General features: G+C 56.2%; 2 protein-coding genes across 2 annotated transcripts in view; one reads left to right on the top strand and one right to left on the bottom strand.

Moving 5' to 3' along the window:
* Positions 1 to 4,820: 4,820 nt before the first annotated feature.
* Positions 4,821 to 7,821, top strand: CHRAC1 (chromatin accessibility complex subunit 1). Its single transcript, XM_004697380.2, has 3 exons — positions 4,821 to 5,007; positions 6,079 to 6,205; positions 7,201 to 7,821. The coding sequence occupies exons 1-3, from the start codon at positions 4,861 to 4,863 to the stop codon at positions 7,320 to 7,322; spliced, it is 396 nt and encodes a 131-aa protein (XP_004697437.1). The 5' UTR covers positions 4,821 to 4,860; the 3' UTR covers positions 7,323 to 7,821.
* A 12,507-nt stretch (positions 7,822 to 20,328) lies between these two features.
* The window catches only part of AGO2 (argonaute RISC catalytic component 2), a 23,826-nt gene continuing 19,406 nt past the window's right edge, over positions 20,329 to 24,748 (bottom strand). The window contains exons 15-17 of the mRNA XM_004697379.3: positions 21,659 to 21,760; positions 21,102 to 21,301; positions 20,329 to 21,023 (exon numbers count right to left, since the gene is read on the bottom strand). Coding sequence (XP_004697436.1) covers positions 20,915 to 21,023; positions 21,102 to 21,301; positions 21,659 to 21,760 — 411 coding nt within the window. The 3' untranslated portion in view covers positions 20,329 to 20,914. The remainder of the gene's footprint in view (positions 21,024 to 21,101; positions 21,302 to 21,658; positions 21,761 to 24,748) is intronic.

The following is a 24,748-nucleotide window of genomic DNA, read 5'->3' as shown; positions in this document are numbered from 1 at the left end:
CTTTTGGCTTACCACAGTAGAGGCCGACTAGGGCTGGACCTTAGCCCCGCCACTGTCTGCCGGAGCGGGACCATTTGGAGCGGGACCATTTGGAGCCCGCATGAGGGCTTAATCTCAACACAGCCACAGTTTGCCACCACCGCCTCAGAGCAGAGACTAAACCCTTGCAGCCCTACGGGCAGGGATCAGGGCTCAGCTACATTGTTACTTTTGTTTCCCTCTCTTCTCTCTATCCCCCCACAGCCTCTTCGGGCTGCACAGGGGCTTTTTCTCAACAAAGTGTTAAGAAAGATGTTACTTTGAGACTAAAGTGCGCCTGATGCAAGTCCTGGTGTTTTCAACCACCTCTTATGCATGTAAAAACACTGGACCGTGAATAAAGACCAAAGAATTGGTACCTTTGGATTTATGATATTGACAAACAATATGAAATATTAAAATGGACTCCCAATGACAATGGACTGCTGGAAGAATGAACAAAACTGTCTTGGAAGAAGTGCAGTGCGAACACCTGTTGAAAGTGACGAGGGAGAGCCTTTTTCGTCACAGATATCTTTGGGCATGTTATCAGCAGGGATCAGTCCCTGGAAAGGGACATCATGCTTAATAAAGTATTGGACAGTGGCCATAACAATGGGCTCAAACATAGCCATGACCGTGAGGAATGCTCTGTTAGAGTTTACATTTATGAGAGCTGAGTTTGCAGAAGGCGATGGTTCACAGTGGAACCCCCCAAACTATTTATGAGTCCTCATATGGATTAGACTTCTACTGAATCCCTTTTGACCAGGAATACAAACAGGTGTGCCTTCGGGCAGAGTGCATTAGAAAGTGGATTGCCACCACTTCCCTAACAGCTCAGGGAGGGTCAGTCTCCCTTAGGGACTTGTCAGGGTGCACCCTTGATAGACACTGTTGTCCTGGGGACACATCGTCATAAGTCATGCCATTTGGTCGGAATGCCCTGGGCCAATCTTACAAGCTCTTCCATCTAGCATAATGTATTCATCTCAGTCATGGTCCCGGTCACATTTCTATAGTTCCCTTGTTATTGTGATGCATTTATTGGCTGCCAATCATGCTTTTGTGTCAGTTTCATTTGTCCACCCATATCCTGCTTAAACCTCCAATTCTCTAGAAACCCTTGGACACCACTAAGGAAGGCCTCATGCTAATGATGTCCTTTATCCAGATGGTGTATCTTTGTCCCATTCTTCAAAACTCCCTGCCATCAAGTTGACGCTGACTCAGAGACACCCAATAGGGCAGCTGGAACTGCCCCTGAGTTTTCAAGACTGCAAATGTTTACTGGAGTAGAAAGCCCGGTCTTTCTCTCACATAGCAGCTGTCCACTATAATATTGGAATATTCTTTGCCAACATCATGTGGTTTTGAACTGCTGACCGTACAGATTGCAGCCCAAAATGTAACTACTACCCCATGAGGGCTCTTTGATGACCAGAGTTGAGACATGATCATGAGAGTTTTTGAGTTTGTATGTTACTACACAGCACAAGACCAGGCAGTGTTTCATTCTGGTGTGTGTAGGCTTGCTTTGTGGCCTGACGGGGGTCTATTCTGGAGAATGTTCCATGTGCACTAGAAAGGAGTGTACATTGTGTTGTTGAGTGACATGCTCTCTATATGCAAGATCTAGTCAGTTGATCGCCTTTAGTTCTGTCTGAGGAGTTGAAAGTGATGTATTAGAGCAGTGGTTCTCAACCTTCCTAATGCTGCGACCCTTTAATACAGTTCCTCATGTTGTGGTGACACCTCCAACCATAAATTTATTTTCATTGCTACTTCATAACTCTAATTTTGCTAGTTATGAATCGGGCAACCCCTGTGAAAGGGTCGTTCAACCCGCAAAGGGGTGGCAACCCACAGGTTGAGAACCGCTGCATTAGAGTCTCCTAGCATTGCAGTTATTGTATATCCTTGTATGTAAGCCGAGGTTTTCAGCACATTTTTTATGGTTTTTGTGGTAAAATTAGGTGCCTCGGCTGATTTTCGAGTTGCCTTATACTCGAGTATATATAGTATCTATTTGTTAAGTTTGATGTATTTTGAGGCTCTCTCATTGGGAATGTATTTATGGTTCTATCCTCTTGTTCAATCGATCCTTTAATCAATACATAATGTCCTTTTTTTGCCTTAAAGTCTATTTTATCAGAAATTAATAACTGCTTTATTTTGGTTACTGTTGGCTTAAACTTTTTCCATCCCTCAATTTTAGTCCATGTTGTCTGTGTCTAAGGTGTGTGTCTGTATTCGGCACACTGATGACCCCAGGTTCTGCTGTACACAGATGGAGTGGCTGAGCTGAAATGGACTCACCAGCACTCACACACACTCCTCTAGGAGCTGGCTCTCTGATCACATGTGACCTGAGAGTTTAAAGTCTTGAGTTTTTAGTCTTTTGGAAATCTCTTCAAAGCAATAAGCGACAGCCAGGTAGCCCACAAGCCTTGTCTTGCCTTTCCCACCTTGGCGAATCACATGCAGCCACCTGGCTTCACTGGCACTCCATTTGGGGCAAGGGTGGGTAGCAATAGAGTAATGATTGTCATGGGATACTGTCAGCAAGGTCCCCTCTATGTACCAGCACAATTGGTGTTATTGTGATTTTTGTGGGTCTGTTCCCTAGGACCACTCCTAGGGTCAAATACTTGTGTTTCAAGATTCCACTGGAAGTGCAGAAGCTTCCTTAGACATTGCAGAGAGACTTGACGTCTACACTTGGTTACAAGGACATGGGAAAAGTTAGAAAAGTTCTTCTGAGTAAGTAGGAGGATGAGATGCTGCCCAGAGATCAGAGTGGGTGGACAGGTGCTGCCTCTGGCCTGCAGTCTTGCGAGCCCACGATTGCCAGTAAACTTCTTGAAACCCAGGGCTCCTCCTCAGAGAAGCTTCTCAAACCCCATATACGCTGGCGGAGCCCCTGAAGCCCTCTTAGTCACCACCCTCCAGGGAAGCAGATGAGTGTTTCTTCCTACCCCCCTCCCCCTCCAAGTTGCTCACCAGTACCTCCCACTGGCAGGATCTAACCAAAAGCCACTAGCAAGGGATTCTGGGGAAGGTATCTAATGGTTCCTAATGCCAGGGGATATAGATAGCAAAGGGGGGCTGGATGGATGTGAATGGAGAACTGTGAGGTCTGACCCTGGCTTGGCTTTCTTAGTTGACTGGTACAACTGTAACTGAAATGCACCAAGTGGGTAGCTTTGCCACATGATTTGGTCCCTCACAGTTTAGGAGGTTCCAGGTCTGAACCCAGCATGCCACTTCCAGCTTCTAGGGGAAGACAGGTCTGAAGGATGCACTCCCCTCCCGATTCTTCTTTGTTGGTATTTGTGGCAGTAGGTCCCTCTGAACTCTGCTGGCTCCGTTAATCCCTTTTATCTCAGGTTGACTCTCGGTACAAATTAATCCAGCAGATCGCATCCAGCCTCAAAGGCAGCACAGAGAGGAGGCCTTCAACAGTAAGTGCACTGATCACAATGTGGGGGATAACGGATTCTGAGAATCACGGTCCAGCTGAGCAGAAAAATCATTTGGGGATACAACTGAATCCACAGCACTGTCCTCAATGCCTGTGACCTTGAGGAGCAATTCCTGACCCAGCTCTTCAGTTTCTCCTTTCTTCCCGGGCATCACAGTCTCTTGGTTTTCCTCGTATTCCATAGCCACTTCTTCCCAGCCTCCTTTGCTAGTTTCCTTCTCTCCCCTAGTTCTCAGATTTCTTCCTATGTTGGCTACACTCTTCTACCTTCCCTCACTCTCAAGCCTTCGGTTATCATCTGGTGGCACCATGGTCAAGAGCACAGCTGCTCACCAAGAGTCTGGTGGTTGAATCCTTCCAGCACCTCTGCCCTCCATGTACCAGTTTGTTGTGCCGAGGTGGCTCTGTGTGATGTGCTGCTCCCAAAATCCCCAGAGGCGGTCTACTCTTTCACGTGGTATGTAAGACACCCAACAACAAAACCCACTTCATCCTGAACTTGAGGCTGAAGACGCAATTGTCTACTTTCGGCTTGACTGACAATAGGGACTCATCCAGCTCCTCCTGGCAGGATTCCTAATCTTGGCCTGGCTGCATTACTACTCTGGACTTTGGCTGGGTCTCCCCCAGGGGATTCAGAGGGTCCTTTCAAAGAGAAGGCAGTTGCTATCACAGGCCTCAAGACCTCCATTGGCCTCGGGCTCTTCTCAGAAGCAAGTTCAACAGGACCTAGCCCTGGCTGATTCTCTGAACCCCTGTGGCGCACAACTGGTCCTACACAGTGGGGTCCCTCGGGGTCTTCCCACCAGCACTCCCACGACTCGGTACGTCTTCGGCCTGCTTTATTTCTCCTACACGGCGGACTGCACACCGTGCTTTCTTCTCTCTCTCCCACTGCAGATCGCGAGCGTCGGGGCAGCATTACATCCCGCCCGGCCCGGAGTGCAGCCGGAAGCGACCGCTCGGACCTGGGGTCCGCTGCCACGCCCCGCCCTCGCGTTCCGGGGCTCCCCCGCTGCCTCTGTGACACTGGGGACCTCCGTCTCCCCGGCGGCCGCGCGCAGGCGACACGCCCTTCCCGTCGCTCCGTGGGCCGCGGTGAGGGAGCCGGTGTGCGTGCGGGAGCCCCGCGCAGGAATGGCCGGCGCCGTCGCGCACCGATGACGTTGCGCGCGCGGCATCACGGGGCTGGTAGTCCCCGCCGGAAGGGCCGCCCCGGCTCGCGGCCGCGCCTCCGAGCGCTCTCACTCCCATGGGGCAGCGGGGCTCCGGCGCCCAGCTCCAGCTTTGCTTGCGGAGTCGGCGAGCTCGCGCGTGGGCCTGCTGCGGTCGCCACCCCCGGGCCGGGGGGTGGCGAGATGGCAGACGTGGTCGTCGGCAAAGACAGGGGCGGGGAGCAGCGACTGGTGTCGCTGCCGCTGTCCCGGATCCGGGTCATCATGAAGAGCTCCCCCGAGGTGTCCAGCATTAACCAGGAGGCGCTGGTGCTCACGGCCAAGGCCACGGTGAGGCAGGCTGCGAGCGGGGAGGGCCACGCGAGGCCGGGGGGCCGCCGCCGCCCTCAACCGTCGCCCCCGCCCCGCCCCCGCGCGCCATGCCCAGTCCCCTGGGCCCGCGCGCGCCCGCTTCCCTGCGCGTGCGCGCCCCCGCCCGCTTCCGTGCGCGCGCCCGCGCCCCCACCCCGCGCAGCGTCTCCTGTTGCTCCGGCCCTCCCTCTCGGACGTCCTCACGCTCCGCCCAGCGCGCGTCCTGCTGCCCCAGGCCGCCTGCGTCGCTCGCGCTCTTGAGCGTTAACGCGCGTCACTCCCGGCCTCCCTTGCGCGTCATGCGTCACTAGTTGTGCCCCACGTGACGCTCTCCGCCCGCGCCGTGGTTGCATTTCGCGCCGTCTCCCCGGCGCTGGCCCCTGCCCGGCTCCGTGCCTCGGGCCCAGGGTTTAAAGCCTCCTCCCCGTCCCCGTGGAGCGGCCCTTTACGCCCAGGCTAGCCCGGTCCACATGTGGGCTGCAGATCCCCGCCTTCCCCGAGCCCGCTGTGAGCGGAGCCAGGTGCACCCCGCTTCTCGCCGGCCTGGGGGACCCCGTGCCTCAGCCGCCCTGAGGTCGGGGCAGTGGCCCCCACCAGCATGCAGGCAGGACATACACGCAGAGGGGAGAGCCCCAGTCCAGGGCGCAGGCCCCTGACCTCATTGCAGTTGTAGGGCGTCCCAGTGGAAGTGAGAAATGCGTGCCGAGTTTGGCCGAATTTTTGAATGGTGTCATGTTATTAGTGTGACTCGGGTGAAAGCACTCTTTCAGGTAGCAGCCCAATCGATAACCAGGGCTTTTGGTGTTAACGCACTCTTAAATGCTCTTGTGAGCGGAAGTGGAGACGACCCTCAGGGAGATAGCTGCTTTCCCACCAGCGTCTGACCGTACCACCCCCCAGTCCCCTTGATTTCCTGTCACTGAATCGGAGAAGGCAGGGCCTAGTGCAGTCTCTAAACAGGGGTGTGGTTTGCTAGAAATGGGTTTTCAGAATGCAGCTTGACACTTCGCCGTTTTACTGCGTTTATTTTACTTCTCCGTTTCATTGTAGGAGCTCTTTGTTCAGTACCTGGCCACCTATTCCTACCGGCATGGCGGTGGGCTGGACCGCAGAGCGCTGTCCTACAGCGACCTGGCCCAGGCTACGCAGGAGGCCGACGCCTTCCAGTTTCTTGCAGGTACTTGGAAAAGCTCAGTGAGAACCACCTGGTCACTTACCTGGGGTTTTCCCTCTTCTCTGGACGGGACAGTTGGCCGGGCCATGCACAGGGAGTTAGTTTCCGATTTCCTCCTCCTTGACTGTTTTATACTGGGACTGTTTTATACTGGGGGCCACATAGGGCAAGCATGAAGTCTGGAAGCTGCAAGAGATTGTGGGTGAGCATGGCCAGCCCCCACCCTCAGGATCCACCCTGCTTCCCAAGGGAAAACTCGGGACTGTCTGCTTCGGTGGTCCAGGGGGGCCGTGCTCTGGGGAGTTGCTTCTCCCTTGGGTGGGCCTAGTCCAGTGCTTCCCAAAGTGGGCAATGCTGCCCCCTGGGGGGGGCAGTACTGCAAGAAGCATCGGGAGAGGGAGTTTATCCTGGATTATGGGTGGTACCCTGTTTCTCCGAAAATAAGACAGTGTCTTATATTAATTTTTTGCTCCCAAAAATGTGCTAGGTCTTATTTTCGGGGGATGTCTTATTTTTCCATGAAGAATACGGTACACATTTATTGTTTAATTAAAAGAGACCTCACACTTCCTGTCTGCTCTGGCTGCACTGCAGGCAACAGTGAGCTGCATGACAGTGCCCACCGCTACGGTCCAGAGTCCAGAGTTATGGTAGCTTTGGGGGGCCTTATTTTGGGGGGAATGCCTTATATTTCAGCGAGAGGCAAAACTGTAAGTAGGTCTTATTTTCAGGGGATGCCTTACTTTTGGGGAAACAGAGTACTACAAACATCTTTGATGGTCAGGGGGCGCTGAGTGATGTTTTCCTGTAGAGAGCAGTCGGGCAAATCTGCTTGGGAACCCATGGCCCCGCTAGTCAGTCTCAGCTGGTCTCAGGTGGGGCAGCACAGCGAGACCTGCATTTTTCTCTGGAGCAGGGGCCCGTCCATCTTGAAATTCGCATCGATGCTTTCTTGGTGTGTCATCATCGATGGCTCATGCACGTTTTCTGTTTTTAAGACATATTACCTAAGAAGATCTTAGCCAGTAAATACCTGAAAATGCTTAAGGAGCAGATGAGGGAAGACGAGGAGGAGGAGGAGGAGGAAGACAGTGAGGAGGATGACGAAGCCGACTCCTAGGTCCCTCGCAGCTCAGCCTGACGAGACCTGCCTGGTCTGCCACACTGCTTCAAAGACACCGCTCTTGGACTTGGGTCTCCTACATTTCCGGAGCCTTCGAGGAGGTGGGGTCTCCGCAGGTCACGCCCAGGGAGGCAGCCCCCTCCCACAGAGCCGACGTGTGACCCCACAGCAGCTGGCCGGCTACAGCTCTGATGCTGCAGAGGCAGAGAGCCTGCTCAGTGTCTAAAGTTGCTGATCGACCTGGAAGCCTCTCTAAGCGGCAGTTATATATGAATTCTTGTTTGTATAGTTTGAAGTTCAGTCTTGTAACCAACCTGATGGAGCCTGAGCTACACATTAAGTTTATGAGTAGCATGTTATAGCTGAAGTGTCGACAGAACGCTTTGCTTTGTGCAAATATTGCCTCTTTTTTTAAACTGTAAAAGGCTATATACCGTGTCTTTTCTGTTAAGAAATCCCTGTGTATATTTTTACAATAAAATGTCTTACGGAACTAGCTTTGGAGTCTTGTGTGGTGGGAGTGTAGACAGGCATTCCTAAACATGTCCTCCAGGGGAGAGTCCCAAGTCAAGTCAGCAGTGTCACAGAACCCGAAGTCTGTCTGAGCCTCAGAAAGCCCGTCGTGAGAGCACTCTGGGCTCCGACCGTGCTCACCTGGGTTCCTTCCCTCTCACCGCAGTGCCGGCGTTCACAAGAGTCCCTCGGGCGAGTGCTGGGGAACCAAGCCCAGCGGCCCACCCTTCCGGCCGTCTGTCAGCCTCTGTGGGCCACGCCGAGACAGCCCCTGCTCACCTCCGCCTCGGCCGCCGTCACAGGAGGGACCAGCAATCCGGTGTTGCAGTGGCTTTTGGACACCACATTTGTATTGTTACTATTTTCGGGTCCTAAGAATGATATTTAAAATAATAAAAATATTATTGAAAGTTATTTTAACTCACAAACCCTCAAAGCCACCCCTCACCCCCACAAAAAAAGCCCTAAGCTCACTATCCTGGAATCTCTCAATGGAGAATGAACAATAGGAGAATGCCAGGAGGTTCAGAGCTAGCTCCTCAGGTGCATGCAGCCAGGCTCTCCTGCCTCCGTGTGCAGTGAGCCTGGCGGGTTTGAGCTCCTCTGTGCCACCTGGCCTCGACAAAATGACAGCGGGCTCCCCTGCCACTCGCCCTGGTCTCATGAATGTCACCTGTCACTAAGGGGATCTCTGCTGTGGCCTTTGGTGGGGTTACTTTATACGTGGCACCAAGCTCTGGATTCGGCCATGGTGGTAGTGTGCCAGCAACAGTCCCTCCACTGCTGAGGAACAGTCCACTGGACAACCGGCACTGTCGGCCATGCCCCAGGCTGACTGGTCACTTCCTACCCCGTGGCGGTGTGGTTATGAGGCGGGTGTCTAACTGCGAGTTGAGCAGTTTGGAACCAGCAGCTGCTCTGAGAAAGGCCTAGTCTGTAAGGAGTGCGGTTTCGGACCCACAGGGGCCCTACAGCGGGGCTGTGAGTGGGAATCACCTCGATGGCAGTGAGTTTGGGGCTGGGCCCAGGATTGGCTTTCCTTTGGGTTCACATCTCTAAGTTCCTGAGAGCCACCCACTTGTTTCCCAGGTGGCTGGGCCCCGTGGAGTCTCGCTGAGTCACTCTTGGTACCCAGTTTCGGTTGGTCAGAGCCCCGCTGCTCTCATGAGGGAGGTCTTCCCTCGGCCTCTGGGGACAGTGCCGGCCCCTCCAGCAGAGGCGCAGCGTGCACCCCCTCTGTCCATCTTGGGGTCTGTTGCTGCTGCTGCGCTTGCTCGCCTGGGAGTCGGAGCTCATGATTTGCAAACATTTTGTCCAAGTTGAGGCTCGTCTTGCTTAACGCCCAGCAGCGGTTGTTGAAGAGCAGAAGCGCTTGGGAAAGCCAGTATTTACCTGCTCTTCTGTGGATCTTGCTTTTCATGTCACATCTCTCGTCACCAACTGCACACACGGGGCTGCCGGGAGTGGCAATCGGCAGCTAACTATAAGGTGCCGGCTGACATTTCCTATTGCTGCCTGCGCATTAGCTTAACAGAACCCTTCTGTGCTCAGCATGGGCTCAAAGAGCCTCACTGGACGGGTTTTAGGCCTCTCAGACACGCCGTCCGTGGCTGCTGCAGCCCTATGAGCTGACCTCTGTGCAGATGCACCCGCATCGGTCCCACTTCCGAAAGTTTGATCATCTCAGTACAACTGATTTCCTCTGTTCAGAACAAACCTCACCACCAGACCGGGCGTCCCCCCAAGCACTCTCCTGGCCTCCTCATAGCCTTTCAGTGGCTCCTTTGCCAGCAGGAGCGGTGCTATCCTGCGGGTCAGGCAGGACGAGAAGCCCCGGTGCAGCTGGGGGAGCTAAGCTCAAGACCAGCAGTCCGACGCCCAGCAGCGGCTCCAGGGAGCAAGATGAGGCTTTCTGCTCCTGTGGAGTTAGTCTCAGAAACCCACAGGGGGCAGGGCTCTCTGTGCCACAGGAGGGTCACTGAGAGTCGGAGTGGTCTCCAGGGCAGCGTGTTGGGTTGAGAACCCTATGTGGTGTGTGGAGCGAGCATGGTATCCTGGGGCCCAAGGCCTCAGCACACCCTAGTCCTTGTTCTGCCTGTCCACGTGCAGCGGTCTGACTAACCGCCCAGGGCCTGCCCGCTCCGCACCCAGGATTCTGTCAAATCCGTAGAACCTGCCTGCGGAGTCCGTCTCTGCTTTCGACAAAGGGGATTGTGGCTCAGGTCCATTAGGGGTTGAATCCGGGGTTAGGTTGGGTGGGGTTCAAACCTGGGAGAAAGCTTTGTGCTGTGCGGTCCGGGGGAGTCCAGAGGGTTCCGGCCTGAAATCAAGGCCCCGACGCTGACCTGTCTCCTTCCTTGTAGTTTCCTCTGCCCCCATCCCTGCTGCTCTGCACAGCCTCCACTGCCCAGCCTCCCAATGGGGAGCCGTCTGCCCTCAGAACACTGGTGAACCCCCAGATGGAGTCCCTCACACGCCTATACTTAGGTCTTCCCACGCCACCATGAGCTGCCGCTGGCCAGGTAGACGTGCAGGCAAAGCCAAGAGGGGACACAGATCAGCCGACTAAGTCAGGGCCCTGGGTGGACCCAGCATGGGGCCCTTCATAACCGCTCGCCCTCTTCTGACCAGCGTTCCCCAAAGCCAGAGGGCCCAGAGCCGCCTCGTGGTTCCAGGAACTAAGAATTAACACAGGGTCTGGGGTCACACCTGTCACCACCATTGAAAAGCACAGGGTCCCCAGCTCACTGAAGGGAAGAACTTGCCTAGATGTGGTCGGTAAGCACCGTGTGGATTCGGGGAAAGACGGGTGCAATCCGCCCCATCCGCCCTCCCCCTCCCACCCCGAGTCTTAGGAGTAGCCCTCCAGTGAGGCCCCAGGTCATGCCCGCGTCCATCATGCTGGTCTCCTCACAAGCCCTCTTCTCCCTTAGAATCACTTGTCCTGGAGGTCACCACCGTGGCCAGCTGTAGTGCCCACACACTCCCCAGGGGCTCTCCACACCTCGACACCCCTCCTGCCCCTTTCCAGCACCTCACGCTCAGCCCACATGACCCCCAGCTGTGGTCCGCTCCGAGTCTCAGGGGACATCGCAGGACCGGCCGTGCTCACTAGTGGACAAGGGCTTTCGACATCATCTTGCTCAAGGCTGCTGAAGGGACAGGCTCCGACCACAGCTGCCTCCCTGTCTCCACCCTGGCTTTTCAAGCATGCACTCTTGACTCCAGGGCACCCTCTATCCCCCACCCACCACCAGCAGAGACCTGGGACCATGAGTCGCAGGGAAGGAACAGGCGCCCCGGTAAGGCCACGCGTAATCAGAGGTCTCTGGGAGAGGCAGCTGTAAATATGAGGAATTTTATTTTTTTTATTTCATTTTTGCTGACATACTATGAGGCAAAACAAAATTGACACCATACAAAATAACTTTATAAAATATCATTCACATCATATTTTATCGATTTTACAGCATTCTGTGCATGTTAAGGGTTATGTAAGGAGGTGAAAACACTATGCCATACCTTTTAGTATCAGTTTATGTACACACAGTAAGAAACAAAACAAGCAACTGTTAGGGGGTTCCATGGATTTATTGCAAAAATAGTGCAAACTATTTAACCTAATAAGCTCAAAAAACACACGCGAAAGGACCCAGCTAAGCGTCAACAGGGCAGAAGCTCACGTCCCCGCCAACAGCTCTCTCCACCTGCTCCTCTCAGGTCACTCCAGCCATGCCCTGCCCCTGCTCCCCTGGGCACCCCCTCCCTTGGCCGCCTACTGTCTGCCGTGCCTTTCAGATCACGCCCCTTACTGGAGAGGCCAGCTGCACGTGAGGTCTGTGCTGACAACCTGACGGTGCCCACAGGCCTGACCCTCGGGGGCCACGAGGAGGAGGAGCTCGGAAAGCAGCCGGAGCAGAAAGGGTTGGGCACATTCTCATCTGCTCACATTGCTCCCTTTGCCTCGCAGGGTCTACTGGGGTCAAGTCGTTATTGGGATTTAGGACAGCCTTTAAACCAGATAGCAGAGTCCACTTTTTGAAAGGAAAATGGTTGAAAATTAATTAAAATCATCATCATCATCATCATAAAGAGGATACCATATATTCCTATAAGAGTAACTTCAACAATTCCTCTCTATAGTCTACCCGGGTCTGGGAAGCACAGACCTCAGGAACAGAGGGAGAACGCAGCGCTTCGCGTCAAAGCCCACAGAAACAAAATGCAGCATAGTCAGGTTCTTTTTCCTTGAGGTACCTAGAGAAACTCAATCCTGTGTCCCAACAGTACTCCGGTGCGGCCGGAACCATGAAGCGCTAGTGAAGGGAGCCAACCAGAGGCATCTGTCAGCACCGAGAAAGTGCAGGCAAGTCCATCTATGTCCAAGGACGAGGTACTCTACAACACACGGCTGAAGGTGGCCACCCGAAGGCCGGCCTCTCCTCTCTCTGCGGCCACCCCCCACCCCCACCCCCGAGCCAAGGGCTGGCACTTTGCCACTGAGGGACTTGGGTCTTGTAAAATTTAGAGTCCTCGTGACGGTTGTAAAACTCTGCCCGGGAGGAAAGACACCCTGACCGGTATGAAATCGAATTCTTAAAAGTGTTTTACCCTGACCCCCAAAGAATCGAGTAAGAAAAGACCCCTGTAGTGGGAAAAGCCTGGGACCGTAACAGACACAGGAAAAAGGCACGCACTTCCTCGTCTTGGACTCCCTCAGCTCCCACCAGACCCCAGGGTGCAGGAAGGTCAGGCCCCCACCTCTACGCAGCCCACCCCTCCCCTTTCAGGGGCCGGAGCACCTGTGCCAGGTGGGCCAGGAGTGAGGCGGCCGAGAATGGTCTGTGTGCTGCCTTTGAAAGAAGGGCATGAGGGGCTCTGGGGGAGTGGGCTGCTGTTGGCTCAGCCTTGTCCTGGTTGGCACAGAGAGGGGCGGCAGCTATGGAGACATGCACAGGAGAGCTGGGATTCCTGGTCGCACCCTGCTCAGTTTCCTTTGGCCACTTGGGACCCCTCCTTTCACGAAAGGGCATCGGGGAGTTCTCAGCCAGCTCGCTAGCACTTGGCAGAGGTGGGGCTGAGGGAGGGTCCTTTGGGTGGGAGCCTCTCCCCCTCCAACTTGGGGCAGAAAGTCCGTTTCTCTTCTACTTATGTTTCCCTTCCTCGCTCACCCTCTCGATGCATTAGGATTCAACACAAAAGGCACAAAATAAATAAAAGAAGATATCATTAAATAAACGGAAACGATGGTTTCAAGCTTCGCTGTGGAGCTGTCGCTCACTGGGTGGTGACTGTTCCCCAATTTGATTGGACAGACTTGGTAAGTAGCACCCAACTGTGTAACTGAGGTAGGTCCACATTGTAACAAAAGCTGGGTCCCCTCCGGGTTCACTCGGAAATCGAAGATGCTTTTTGGACAAAAACAAAAATCCCGTGGCCGGAGGCCGAGGCCACGGAAGAAGGGCGGGTGACTAGCTGGAGCGAGTGTGGAGCGCGTGGTGCGCGCTCGCAAACATGCCACACAGCCAGGCTGTGCTCCCTTAGCCACAGACAAACACCACACGGGAAAAAGAACCCTGAAAAATTGTCCAGAGGTTTCCTGGCCAGACCGGGCATCCTCCGGCGGCCACGCTCACGAAGCGGCGGTGATGACAAAAGCCAGATGGGTGAAACAGGCAGGCAGGCAGACAGACAGAGAGACAGACAGAGTGACAGACACATCACTAACAGCAGAAGTTTCCCTTTTGAACTCCAGAGAAAGAAGGGATTTGGTGGCGATGAGCTAGCATCTTGATCTGAAGCAGACTCGTTCTGCCTGATCTTTTTGCATACTCGGAAACTTACAAGTGTCACATCTGATTAAGGCTTAATTGGGAGTGGCTGCCACCACCGAGCATCATGCAAAACAAGGGACACAGAACGTCGCGAAACCAGAGGCCGCCGCCGCCTCAGAACAGCGGTTAGCAGGGACTATAATCGAGTCAGTAGCTTTACAACCCGCGGCGCAGGGAGACACCCAGGGGCAGGGGCCCTAAAGAAGAATTTACACAGCGACGGTCACCTTCACAAGACAGCACTGCATGGTGTCGATACTGCAAGCAGGGGACACAGCCCGACGGCCCCTGGACACAGGTACACGGGCCCGGGGTGGGGCGCACAGGAACACGGGGGTGGGGGGGGCCGGCGGGCCGGGCCCTTGGAGCCGCTCAGCTTCTCTCAGAAAACCGTCTGACCGTATCGGTCCCTGTGTTGGAACAAGGGGGTTTCTGAGCGGTTGGCTCGCGGCAAGGGGCGGAGCGAAGAAGGGTCGAGATCCGCCCCTGAACTTCTGAGTTCTCTTATTTTTGGTTCTTCTCCTTTACTTTAGAAAAATAGAACTAGAGACGTTGAGAGCGAGAAGGTGGAAAGCCCCCCGTCAGTGTGGCCTGAGTGGCAGCAGGCTGGCAGAGGTAAGCAAGGCGGGGCCCAGGAGGCGGCAGGCTCTCCTGGAGTTCTCCGAGAAGCCACTTTGCTGGCACAGACCCTTGGACGCTGTGCCCAGCCACCTGTTCAGTAAAGTCGAACAACTCCTATTTGCCCTGATGGCGCTAACAGGAGACTGTGCACCTTCTGCAACGCCGGGTACAACCCACCCTTCCAAAGTGGGGCTCCATTCTGGGCCCCTCTACACGCTGCAGCGTCTTAGCCAGACACGTCCGGGTGCTCTGCGGCGGAACTGGAATTGGGGGCCTATGACCCTCCCCCCACTCTGAGTCCTCACCTCTGCCCAGGAAAAGACCCAGTCTGTCTCTCCCAAGGGAGGGTCTGGGGCGAGGCACAGGAGGAGCCGTTGAGAAAGAGTTTCTGTGTGTAAAGACACTGCGTTGTTCCCCCACGTACACCCGAGAACCCGCTGTCCACAGCGAAGGAGGAATTGTAGTCAAGACCACCAGCCCAGGCACGGCAGAGCGCCTGGCTGCAAGAGTTGGCGAGAGAAGTCGGAGTTCAGGCAAGTCAGAGTGGGGTCCCCAGTGCCTGCCAGGGTGACGCCCTGGCGTCCAGGAGGAGGGGACAGGGCTGGGTAGCACCGTGGGTCGAGGGCTTCCCGAGCGGTTCACAGGGAGCGGTGGGGTTCCAACATGGACTCCCACCGACAGACGGCGTGGTTGGCGAGACTCTGAGAAGCCCCCCGCTGATGGGTGTGCCCACCGCCTGGCTGGGTGGTAGGAAGTCACCCCCGGGCACAGACAGAGGCAGAGGGTCAGTGGCCAGTGTGTTGGGTCCTGACTGCCTCTCGGTGAAGCCGAGCCTGGTGAGATGCTGAAAGGCACGGGTCCGAGCCTGGCCCTCCCTCCCCAGCTGACCTGGCCAGAGCAGCAGGGATCCTGCAGCTCACGGGAGCACCTGGGCTGGTACGGGCTGGGGGCTCCATGGGTCAGCTCACTGGTCGGAAGTTAGGGAGGGGCTTGAAGTGCCGGAGTCACTTGGGGAAGAGTGTGGCTTCTATTTGGTGTTTCAGTTCTAACTCGGAACTGCTGAGCTCTGAGGAGGTCCGACACAGGAGAGAATCCGTCTCCTGCCAGATCACCACCTCAGCGAGTAGTTGGGGGGAGGGGGAATCCCCAGGGCCTCTGGCCCTGGGCAGGCGGCACCCCTCGGCGAGACAGCCGGATGGTTCTAAAATCAGAGACGCCAAGAGTTTGTTACCGGAAGCACCAGCACCTTGGGTTCACTCGGGAGCAGAGATGGTGGCATACCCGAGGCTGACAGCTCGCACGGGCCGAGGGGTGCTGGCTGAGCCAGCGGGGGCCAAGCAAGGGTGGCCAGGGGCTCAGGTCCAATGACCACCGAGGTGCCTGCGTGTCCAGAGAGAACGAGGACACCCCATGGTCACGGAGCTCTTGGAATTGGGAGTCACACAAGTCCCTGCTTTGAGGGTCTTTATGATCAGAGCCAACAGAGGGGCACAAGTCAGTTCCCAATACTGCCCCCGTAGGACAATCCCAGGGGCCTAAACAAGCCACAGCGACACGCTTAGGCCACTCCCTGCCCCCAAGGAGGAGCCCCATAGCGAGCTGATAAAGGGACTGGTGTGGGCACTACACTCAAGATGAGCAAACACAGGGGCCAGAGCATAGGCAGTGGCACTCCTGGGGGCAGCCGGTCACAAGCAGACCCCACTGAGCACCACCAGTAGAGGCCACCACCCTCATCCCTATGGAGATATGGCCCCGGGGTGGGAGGGCACCTTTGCTTCAAGGACCTCCCTCCCCATGTTGAGTGTGAATGGTGTCTGCTCAGTTGTCCTACCTGCAGGGACCCTCAGGAGTCTTTAGGGAGTCAAAAAACGGGGAGGGGCCACCAAGTAAAGTTGGGAGGGAAGTACTTCTGTCTCAGGGACAGGGAAGGGACAAGCCAGTCAGGGCAGGCGTCTGCTGCAAGGCCTCTCACCAGTGCCAGTCTAGGACCCGGGGGCACAGTATGGCACATTTTCAAGCCAGAGTGTAACGAGGGAGGCTCACTAGTGGGGGGCTGGGGGCATCCGAGGTAGCCTTCGTCTGTGTGTGGGTTCCTGACTCCACAGTACTTGGAGACTGCATGCTGGAGTGACTCGGCCGAGCCGGTACATTCATCTGAGACAGGCAAATGGCAAGGGGCATGCACAAGGGGCCATGGGCCCCCTTCTCACACCACAAGGAGAGCCACACATGCTCTGGGGTCGGGGGGTCAGAGGGCACGGCTAATCTAGCAAACCATGAGGCTACAGGGAACAGTAGCTCGTGGTTTGTTGCAAGTGTCTCTGTGTGGAATCACGGTGACTCATGGCTTGACGGGGGTAGGGGGCAGCCAGCAGCGCCTCCCCCCCGACTTCCATTCTCAGCTACCCAGACTTTTTGTCCATGGAACTGGGAGGAGACACGTGGGGGAGGGAGCTCAGGTGGCTGCGGTTCGAATCCACCAGCTGCTTGGCTTTGTGAGACAAAGTGGTGGCCCTCACTTCTTTAAAGACTGACAGGCTGGGGGAGCCCGGTGGGGCGGGGTGGGTGGGGCAACTCTGCTCTGTCCTGCAGGGTGTACAGGACATCCTCCCCAAAGAGCAGCTCAGGTGGCAGGGTCAAGACAGGGTGGGCAAGGAGGGAGGTCTGCTTTGTCCTTTACGAAAGGCCCACGGGCACAGAGCCCCAAAGTGTAATACTGAAAACTGGCCCCACCAACAAAGCCAGCCACGGAGCCACACCACCTTCATGGCCCCAGTGCTGTGCACAGGCCTTGTCAGGCAGGGGGTGAGGGGGGGATGCGAAGTGAGGAAGGGGTGCAGAAGGGGGTTGTTTGAAGAAAAAACAACCATCATTTCAGTGCAACTGCTTTGAGCTGGAGTCTCCTTCCAGAAGAGCGCCGGTGTGGGTGACGCTGGGTGCAGGCCCCCACCTATGCTTGTGTTAGCGCCGGGAAGCCCTTGCCGGGAGGGAGGGAACAGGCTCCCGGGGGCCTTTGGGAGGGCAGGCTGGGCACAGACTAAGGGGCCTGAGCCCGGAACACCAAAGAGGCTTCTGTCGGCTCTACATTCCCTTTCTCGTGAGCTTGAGATAAGAAGTCACAGGAAAACGTCTTATGGCTTGTTTGGGCCCCTGGGATTGCTCTGTCGGATGGTGTCTGTGCAGAGGCTGAGGAGGCGCCATGGAGACCCTGTCAGCCACTTGGGACGCCAGGACACAGGCCAGCGTTCCCAGGACCTCTCGCAATCTCCAGAGAGGCCGCCCCTGCCCCAGAGGCCCAGCCTTAACATCTTGTATCAAATATAGAATCTTGACTGGAAAACGCCCTTGTAAAAATAAGATTTAAATCACTCGCAGACCAATGTGAGACCCCATGGCTGCACAGCTAAGGGAAAGAAGCAAAGAACAGACAACAGCAACACTCGTCCAGCAAAGCACAGTTGTGGCTTTCACACGACAAAGTCAAACTGGTGGGTGGCCATCAGATGACTCAGAATGGCTGGGGAGGCTCCTGCCAGCCCCCAGGCACTGCTGTCTGCAGAGGCCAAGCCAGACCGGCAGAAAGGACAAGACAGACAGCGACCTTTGTACCTCACCACGCTTTAGAATTGAGCAGATTATCCCCTCCCCATCCCCACCCCTCCCTGGGGTGCCCACAGCCACCCTCGCTCTAATCGCACAGCCACCTCCCTTCCCAGGGACCCTCAAAGGGAGAAGCGCTGCAGGCACAGACCTCTCAGAGCGGCAGGCGCGCACACACAACCCAGAGCAAACGCAAGCCCTCCTACAGAATTAACCAGGGCGCCGGTGCCTGCCCCTGCCATCCCGCAGCTCAGGCTGTAACTGGGAGATGCAGGGGCTTGCTCGCACAAGGGCACTCCCACCCCCACCCCTTAGTCAGCAGCAGAGCCCGTCCAGTGAGGCAGCCTAGCATGGGCCGGTAGGATGGGAACTGATTAGCGAGCCCTCACAGATGTGACAACCCCACCCCTACCCCCGTTGTTCTTCCAGTGTGGTCTGGTGTCTGCTGTAAGCAAGGCACCCCTTCCTTGACTGTAGGGAAGGAACAGATCTGAATGGCCCTGTGCCTCCAGAGACTGCTAGACCCGGTCAGAGGGCAGTGTGGGTGGCTGGGGTGTCCGAGCCTGCAGCATCCTCAAAGGGGCCGTGAGGTGCCAGGTTGCTGTGGGGCGGGGCGGGGCAACACACCCAGAACTGGTTGTGCCCCTGTACTCCGCCCCGCGATCTTACACGGTCTCAAAATTTGGGAGAAAGTGCCCCAAGGAGGAGTCCCAATGGCAACAGGGAAGGGGAAGTGATAATTTATTTACCTGAGAAATTGTGATCACAGCCATGGAATCTCAAAGCCATCTGACGGAGGCCCAAAGGTGTGTGCGGTCCCCACTGGAGGCGAGCATCTGACCCATGTCCTTAGTCTGAGGACGTCCCTCTCAGGCCGGCCAGGCCCTCAGAACCATGGAAATGCAGATGCCGAGGCCCAGCACTGGAGGATGACGTGAGGCCTGGCACCTGTGCACACGCAGTCCCACCCCACCCCACACCCCCGCAGACAGAAAGGTGAGACTGGATACCGCCCCAAGAATGGCCGAGACCTAGCCCAATGCTGGCCCCAAGACTCTGCCCTGGCCGGGCACTCCCAGGGGCGTGGCCAGGGGCATCTACACCTTCGGAGGACACGAAACAGTGTCAACTGCCCGCCAACAACTGGGACTGGCCGTCTCTCAGAGCACACTCTCGAAAGCCAAAGGAAAACCAATCAAAAAAACCCAAACCAAAACACAGCAAGAAGAGACCAAGGTACCGAGGACACACGCCCATGCACACACACACATGCCGAGAAAACAGCTTCACAAGTAACTGCCACTCTGTCAGCTCCACCCCGCCCAGGCAAGCGGCTCCTGGGGCTGCCCCACCCCCAGTGGGGACAGACATGGGTGTCTACTCCAGCAGGAGGTACCCCCCACCCCCTGCAGGGCTAGGGGTACAGGGCAGGAGGACCCAGCGGGAACAGGGGTAGAGCACAGAGAGCACCAACAACACTGGCTGGGAGTGGTTTGGGGGGTGCCACCCCCTCCCTCCGAGCTCTGTAGGGTTTTAGGAAAGTAGTGTACAAAGGGCAGACACCCCCCACCCCCATCCCGTTCAGCACAAACACAACTGTCTGTCCTCCACCCCTACCCCACCCCCTTTACCAGCGGTCTGATTTACAGATTGGCAAAACTCATTTCTGGGCCCTTGGCCGTGCATTCTGACACAAGTGTCCAGTCCACCACCGGCTGACACCCCCCACCCCAGGTGCCATCACCCCCCTAGCGATCGCTGTCTGTGGCCGGTGGCTATGACCCTGGGCGTTTAGATCCTATGAGACGTGACTGGTTGTAAGCACACAGGGGTGCCTCTCGGGAGCACACGTAAATCCCACGTGTGCTTGATTGGCCAAGTAACTCGGGGGTGGGGCGGGAGGGGCAGGGACAAGGATGTGGGGGCATGGCGGGGAATGTCCCTTCCATGGCAGCTGCACGGAAGGCTGGGGGTAAAGGGGGTAGAGGGCAGACGACCAGAATGCTCCTGATAGGCTCTACCGGTCGCAAGAAGCACCCCGTCGTAGATAAAACCTAACACAACAAATCCAAAACCAAACCAGGAAAAACCAAACCAACAACAGCTTCTACATACCTATCACATTAACACTGCAAATCAGATATATATTTTTTTCCTCTCTTACATTAAAGACATCAACAGTGAAAAAGGATTGTACTGTATTTATCACCACAGACCCGTATTCGTAGAAACTTTGGAAAATAAATGTCACAGTCCTAGAGGACAAGTCTGACGATTAGACTGTCAGAACTCTCTCTTTTTCCTTTAAATACACTTTTCTGACAACGGCACTTGCCCACCAATCTCTCTGGATTATAAACACCTTCTCCTCCTACCACTGCCCCCAAACTCAATCTGAGACAGGGCGACACAGGCAGGTAGGAGGGGGGCACTGCGGTCGCCACCCCCCCCACCCCCCACCCCGGGCACAGTGCCCTCCCGGGACCCCACCAGGGTCACTGTGACACCCACCGCAGTGACGACACGGGGTGGAGGGTGGGGCAGGAGGAGCTCTGTGTTGTTCTCATCTTGGGGGTCCTCACAGCTCGTTGGAGTCCACCCGCGTTCATGGAGGGCCACGGGTCAAAAGACATGTTAACTTGAACGACCAGATACATTAAAAATGTTGTAAAGCCCTGAGTTTGTCGATTGGTTTTAGGAGAACTACCTTTTCCCTTTTTCTTTTAGGAAACACGGACTTCTATTTTTAATAAGCAGCTTATAGATTTTGGCAAACCCTATTTCCTACAACACTGGGGGGAAGGTGGCGGGCGGGGGGTGGGGGTCTCATACAGGTCTGCAGTTCAAAATCCGAGTTTGAAATCTGGGACGAAAGGCCTCCTGGGCCGTGGGAGTCTGGGAACGCAGGGGCGTCTCATGGTCCAAGGCTGGCTGTCTCGGGGGGCTGGGCTGTTGGTCTGAGTGTAGCTGGTCTCGTGTGAATCCAACTCGGTATGCCGTCGCAAGCACTCGGACACGTCAGGCGAAGTACATGGTGCGCAGCGTGTCCTGGTGGACCTGCACGGCCTTGGCCAGGGCCTGGTGGTCTCGGCCGTTGCTCTGCCCAGAGGTATGGCTTCCTTCCGCACTGTGGGGACAGGGCGGACTCGTGAGTGCAACCCAGCCCACCCCAGCAGCCGCCCGTCCTGCGGGGCCTGCCACTCACCTGTCATGCTCCTTGTCCACCAGGTGGTACCTGGCCCGGAAGGCCACCAGATGGGCATAGTAGGCAGGCGCAGGGATGGACACGGAGCGCGTGCAGCGCACGTAGGTGTGGCACAGCTGGTAGGTGAGGACCTGCAGCTCGTCGGAGGAGAACCGGTTGTCGTCCCACAGGACGTGGTAGTGGGAGGGCCGGCTTGTGCCCTGTAGGCACAGTGCAGGGTTGGCAGGGGTTCGAGAGCCAGAGATGAGGGCACCTAAGACCGCGCGCACACACACAGGGATCCCCTCCCAGGGCCTGCTGCCCGCCCAGCCCTGGTCCTGGGCAGGAAACGCCCTGGGTCAGAAGTAGCAGGCAGAGCGCCCTTGCCCTGAGCAGCCCAAGGCCTGGTTTGCTCACTGCTCACTGTCTCTGTGAGCCAGAAGGTCAGCTTGGGGTGGGGGTGAGGGGGGCGGGGGAGAGTGAGTCAGCATGTTCACCGCATGTGCCCCAGCCCCAGGGTTCGCGAGTGTGTGGCTGACAGTGGTGAGGCCCTGCACTGTGGCCGGGGCTGTCCTCACCTGGATGCCGGCGTGGCTGCACAGGTAGAAATCAAACTCGGTTGGGTGGGTGATCTTTGTGTCCACAGTGGTGCCTGCTGGGATGTTTCCACTCTTCCCGACCTGCAGAGACACGGGGCCTCATCAGACAAGCCAGGGCCCCGGGCAGGGGCAGGGGGGATGCACCACTGCCACTGGGTACCAGAAGCAGCCTTGTTTCTATGTCTCTACATTGGTCAGTGCACAAGCTAAGGGCCACCGAGTTACTGAGCCACGGCAAGAGTAAGCGTCATAATTGGAATGGCGGGACTGCCTGCACGTCCTAGGAGCTGGCCCTGGTGCTGTGCGGTCACACTCCTCTTAGCACACATGCTGGAGGCCGGGGGTCAACACAGACAACGATGGCGGGGGAGTTGGCGCCCTAAGTGGATTGGTGTGGCTGCCTGCACGTCCCAGGAGGAAGCCCTCGTGTCACACAGCCAGCCAGGGCTGGGAGTCAGTGTTCTAATTGGAACAGAGTGGCTTCCCACACTTCCCAAAAGGAGCCCGGCAGGGCGGTGGGGGCACCCCGCTTACAGAGGGACCTGCACTCCCAGGATCCTCCTGATGTCTGTGGTTTCCTGACGAGATCAGGACAGGCACTCTCACGTACAGCTTACAAGTCTGCAGCCTCTCTGGATGATGGACACTTGCCGGGTGGACACTGGTCTATGTACATATGCACCCAAGCCCAATGGGCAGGAAGGCCCAGAAACTGCCAGAACACAGCCCTTTGGGGCGACCGAATTACCACCTAGAGAGCAGACTGCCTCAGCTGGAGCCAGCCGAGAAGCAGGAGGGTGGCTACAGACACCACAAAGGCGAGAGACCCCCTGGGTGCCATCCAGGGACGTCTCAAGCAACCACTGATAGAGGCAACGTCCTGTACCCTCATCTGCCTGGGGCACCACTGGTCTGCTGCCCCCACATCCAGTCCAGCCCACAGAGACCCGACAGCACAGGGTGCAGCTGCCCCGGAGGGCCTCTGAGACTGTGCGTCTTTGTCCAGGAGCAGACAGCCTCATCTTCCTCCTGGGGAGCTCCGGCTGGTGGGTTTGAACCACTGATCTTTTGGTTAGCAGCTCAGTATGAGCCCTCTCCACCACCAGAGCTCCTGAGTAAGTGTACACGTGGTCATGAAAGCAGCTGCCCTGGCCTCTGCTCAAGGAAGCAGTAAGTCTAAGGGTCGGTCCACATGTACCGCAGACCAGGAGAAATTAGACGGTGCCCATCTACCGCCACCTCTGACCAAGACCACCACACAAGACTCCAGTAGAATGGGTAAATCATAACAACAACAACAAAGCAACAACCCCAAATACCTAATTTAAAATAAGGAAAACATAAAACAAAACACCTCCCCTCCCCCAAGACTTGCTGGTTTGAGAGTAGAGCAAGGGTGACAGGCCCTCTCCCCACCAAGGCCCATTTGTATGTTTTCAACATCGTTCTTGGGCCAGACTGGTCAAAGGGTTCGTGAACTCACCCCTAAGTGAAGGCTGGAACAGACTCTTTGGTGGGCGTGTGATGTTAAGCTGGTGAGGGTGACCGCCAGGATCGTTGGTGGTGTAGTGAAATGCAGGCTGGGTTTCTAACTGTAAGGTCAGCAGTTCAGAACCACCAGTCTCTCCTCAAGACAAAGAGGGGGCTTTCTACTCTCACCAAGAGTTACGGACTCGGAAACCCACAGGAGCAGTTAGTTCCATCTGACCTGTCCTACAGGGTGTGTTTGGATTGGGCATCTGGCCTTGGGGTTAGAAGCTTCTTTACGCACAGCTCAGAGGAGCCCTCAGGACTACGGCCAAGACCCCTCTGACTTGTAATTGACGGCATGACCCCAAACCCACATTAACCCTGCAAAGGACATGCTCTTCGGATGGTATGCTGTCCAGAGCCGAGGACACCAACAGCCCCCAACCACAGAGGGGAAGGCAGGGAGGGGCAGGGAAGCAGGAGGCCAGAAACGGGGCCCAGGGGAGGTCCCTGGAGTCAGTGACCAAGGTCACTAACCATGGTCACAAACCGTTCCCACGGAAGCCGGTGGGTGGAAAACTCATTTGCCATGTTGATGTATAAGTCACAGCACAATCAAACGCTAACAGGAAATGCCACCGCTACCTAGCTGCCCCAACTCTCCACCCCCAACACCAGACAGCTCCCAGCCCAACAGACCCCCCAAGCTGGCGTTGAGCGGCCTTTTCAAGGATGCACACAACACCGGCGTCCTCCCCACTCCTCCCCTCAGGTGCCTCCCGTTCCACAAAAATGCCCTCTTTGGAAGCAGTAGCGCCCAAGCATCCCTCCCTCCCCAATCCCACCCCCTGAACTTCCAGCTTGTTACTGCAGGGTTAGCCTTTACGATTCCCCCGGCGGAGCCCTCTGACGTAGCGGGTTCCGGGTCAGGCTGCAAACCGGAAGGCCAGCAGTGGGAACCCACCAGACGCTCCGTGGGAGAGAGATAAGCCTGTCTCCTTTTGCCAAGATTTACAGTCGTGGGAACCCTTGGGGGCAGCTCTTGTTGACCCTATAGAGTCAGTAGGAGTCAGGGTGGACCCAGGGGCGGTTGGGGTTGGGAATTTCCCACACGCTTGTGTTATTTTTTGGTGTATGCTTTGTACATAAGCGTCTATAAGCTATCAGGCAGAACTGAATATTTGTGGGAACTGGGAGCGCCCGCACCCCACCCCTCCACCCGGCTGCTGGGAGACTGAAACAGCTGTCTTATGTCAGACCCTTATCAAACCTAACCCAATCAGACACCAGGCCTGAGCGCTATATTCTCTTAAAGATCTACCTGCTCAGGGGCACCCGGGAAGGCTGGGCAGGAGCCTTAGTGAGTCTGTGGACTTGCGGGAGGGGTTAGGATGAGAACCAGCACACAACTCAAAGGCTTACACCTGGAAGTGGTTAGATTGGTGTCGGATTTGCTGTGTGTGCGCTGTACGAGAGCAGACACACACACACACACACACACACACACACACACACACACACACTCTGTCGGATTTGCTGTGTGTGCACTGTACGAGAGCAGACACACACACACACACACACACACACACACACACACAC

The sequence above is a fragment of the Echinops telfairi genome, unplaced genomic scaffold (genome assembly GCF_000313985.2).
Source record: "Echinops telfairi isolate 266 unplaced genomic scaffold, ASM31398v2 ScPeMD7_1;HRSCAF=3_0, whole genome shotgun sequence".
NCBI lineage: Eukaryota > Metazoa > Chordata > Mammalia > Afrosoricida > Tenrecidae > Echinops > Echinops telfairi.
The sequence above is the reverse complement of the archived record's forward strand: the minus strand, read 5'-3'. Positions and strand labels throughout refer to the sequence as shown.

Coding starts and splice junctions, on each gene's coding strand:
- CHRAC1 (XM_004697380.2), top strand. CDS start 4,861: ATGGCAGACGTGGTCGTCGGCAAAGACAGGGGCGGGGAGCAGCGACTG. Junction 5,008..6,078: donor TGCTCACGGCCAAGGCCACG/GTGAGGCAGGCT, acceptor GTTTCATTGTAG/GAGCTCTTTGTTCAGTACCT. Junction 6,206..7,200: donor CGCCTTCCAGTTTCTTGCAG/GTACTTGGAAAA, acceptor TCTGTTTTTAAG/ACATATTACCTAAGAAGATC.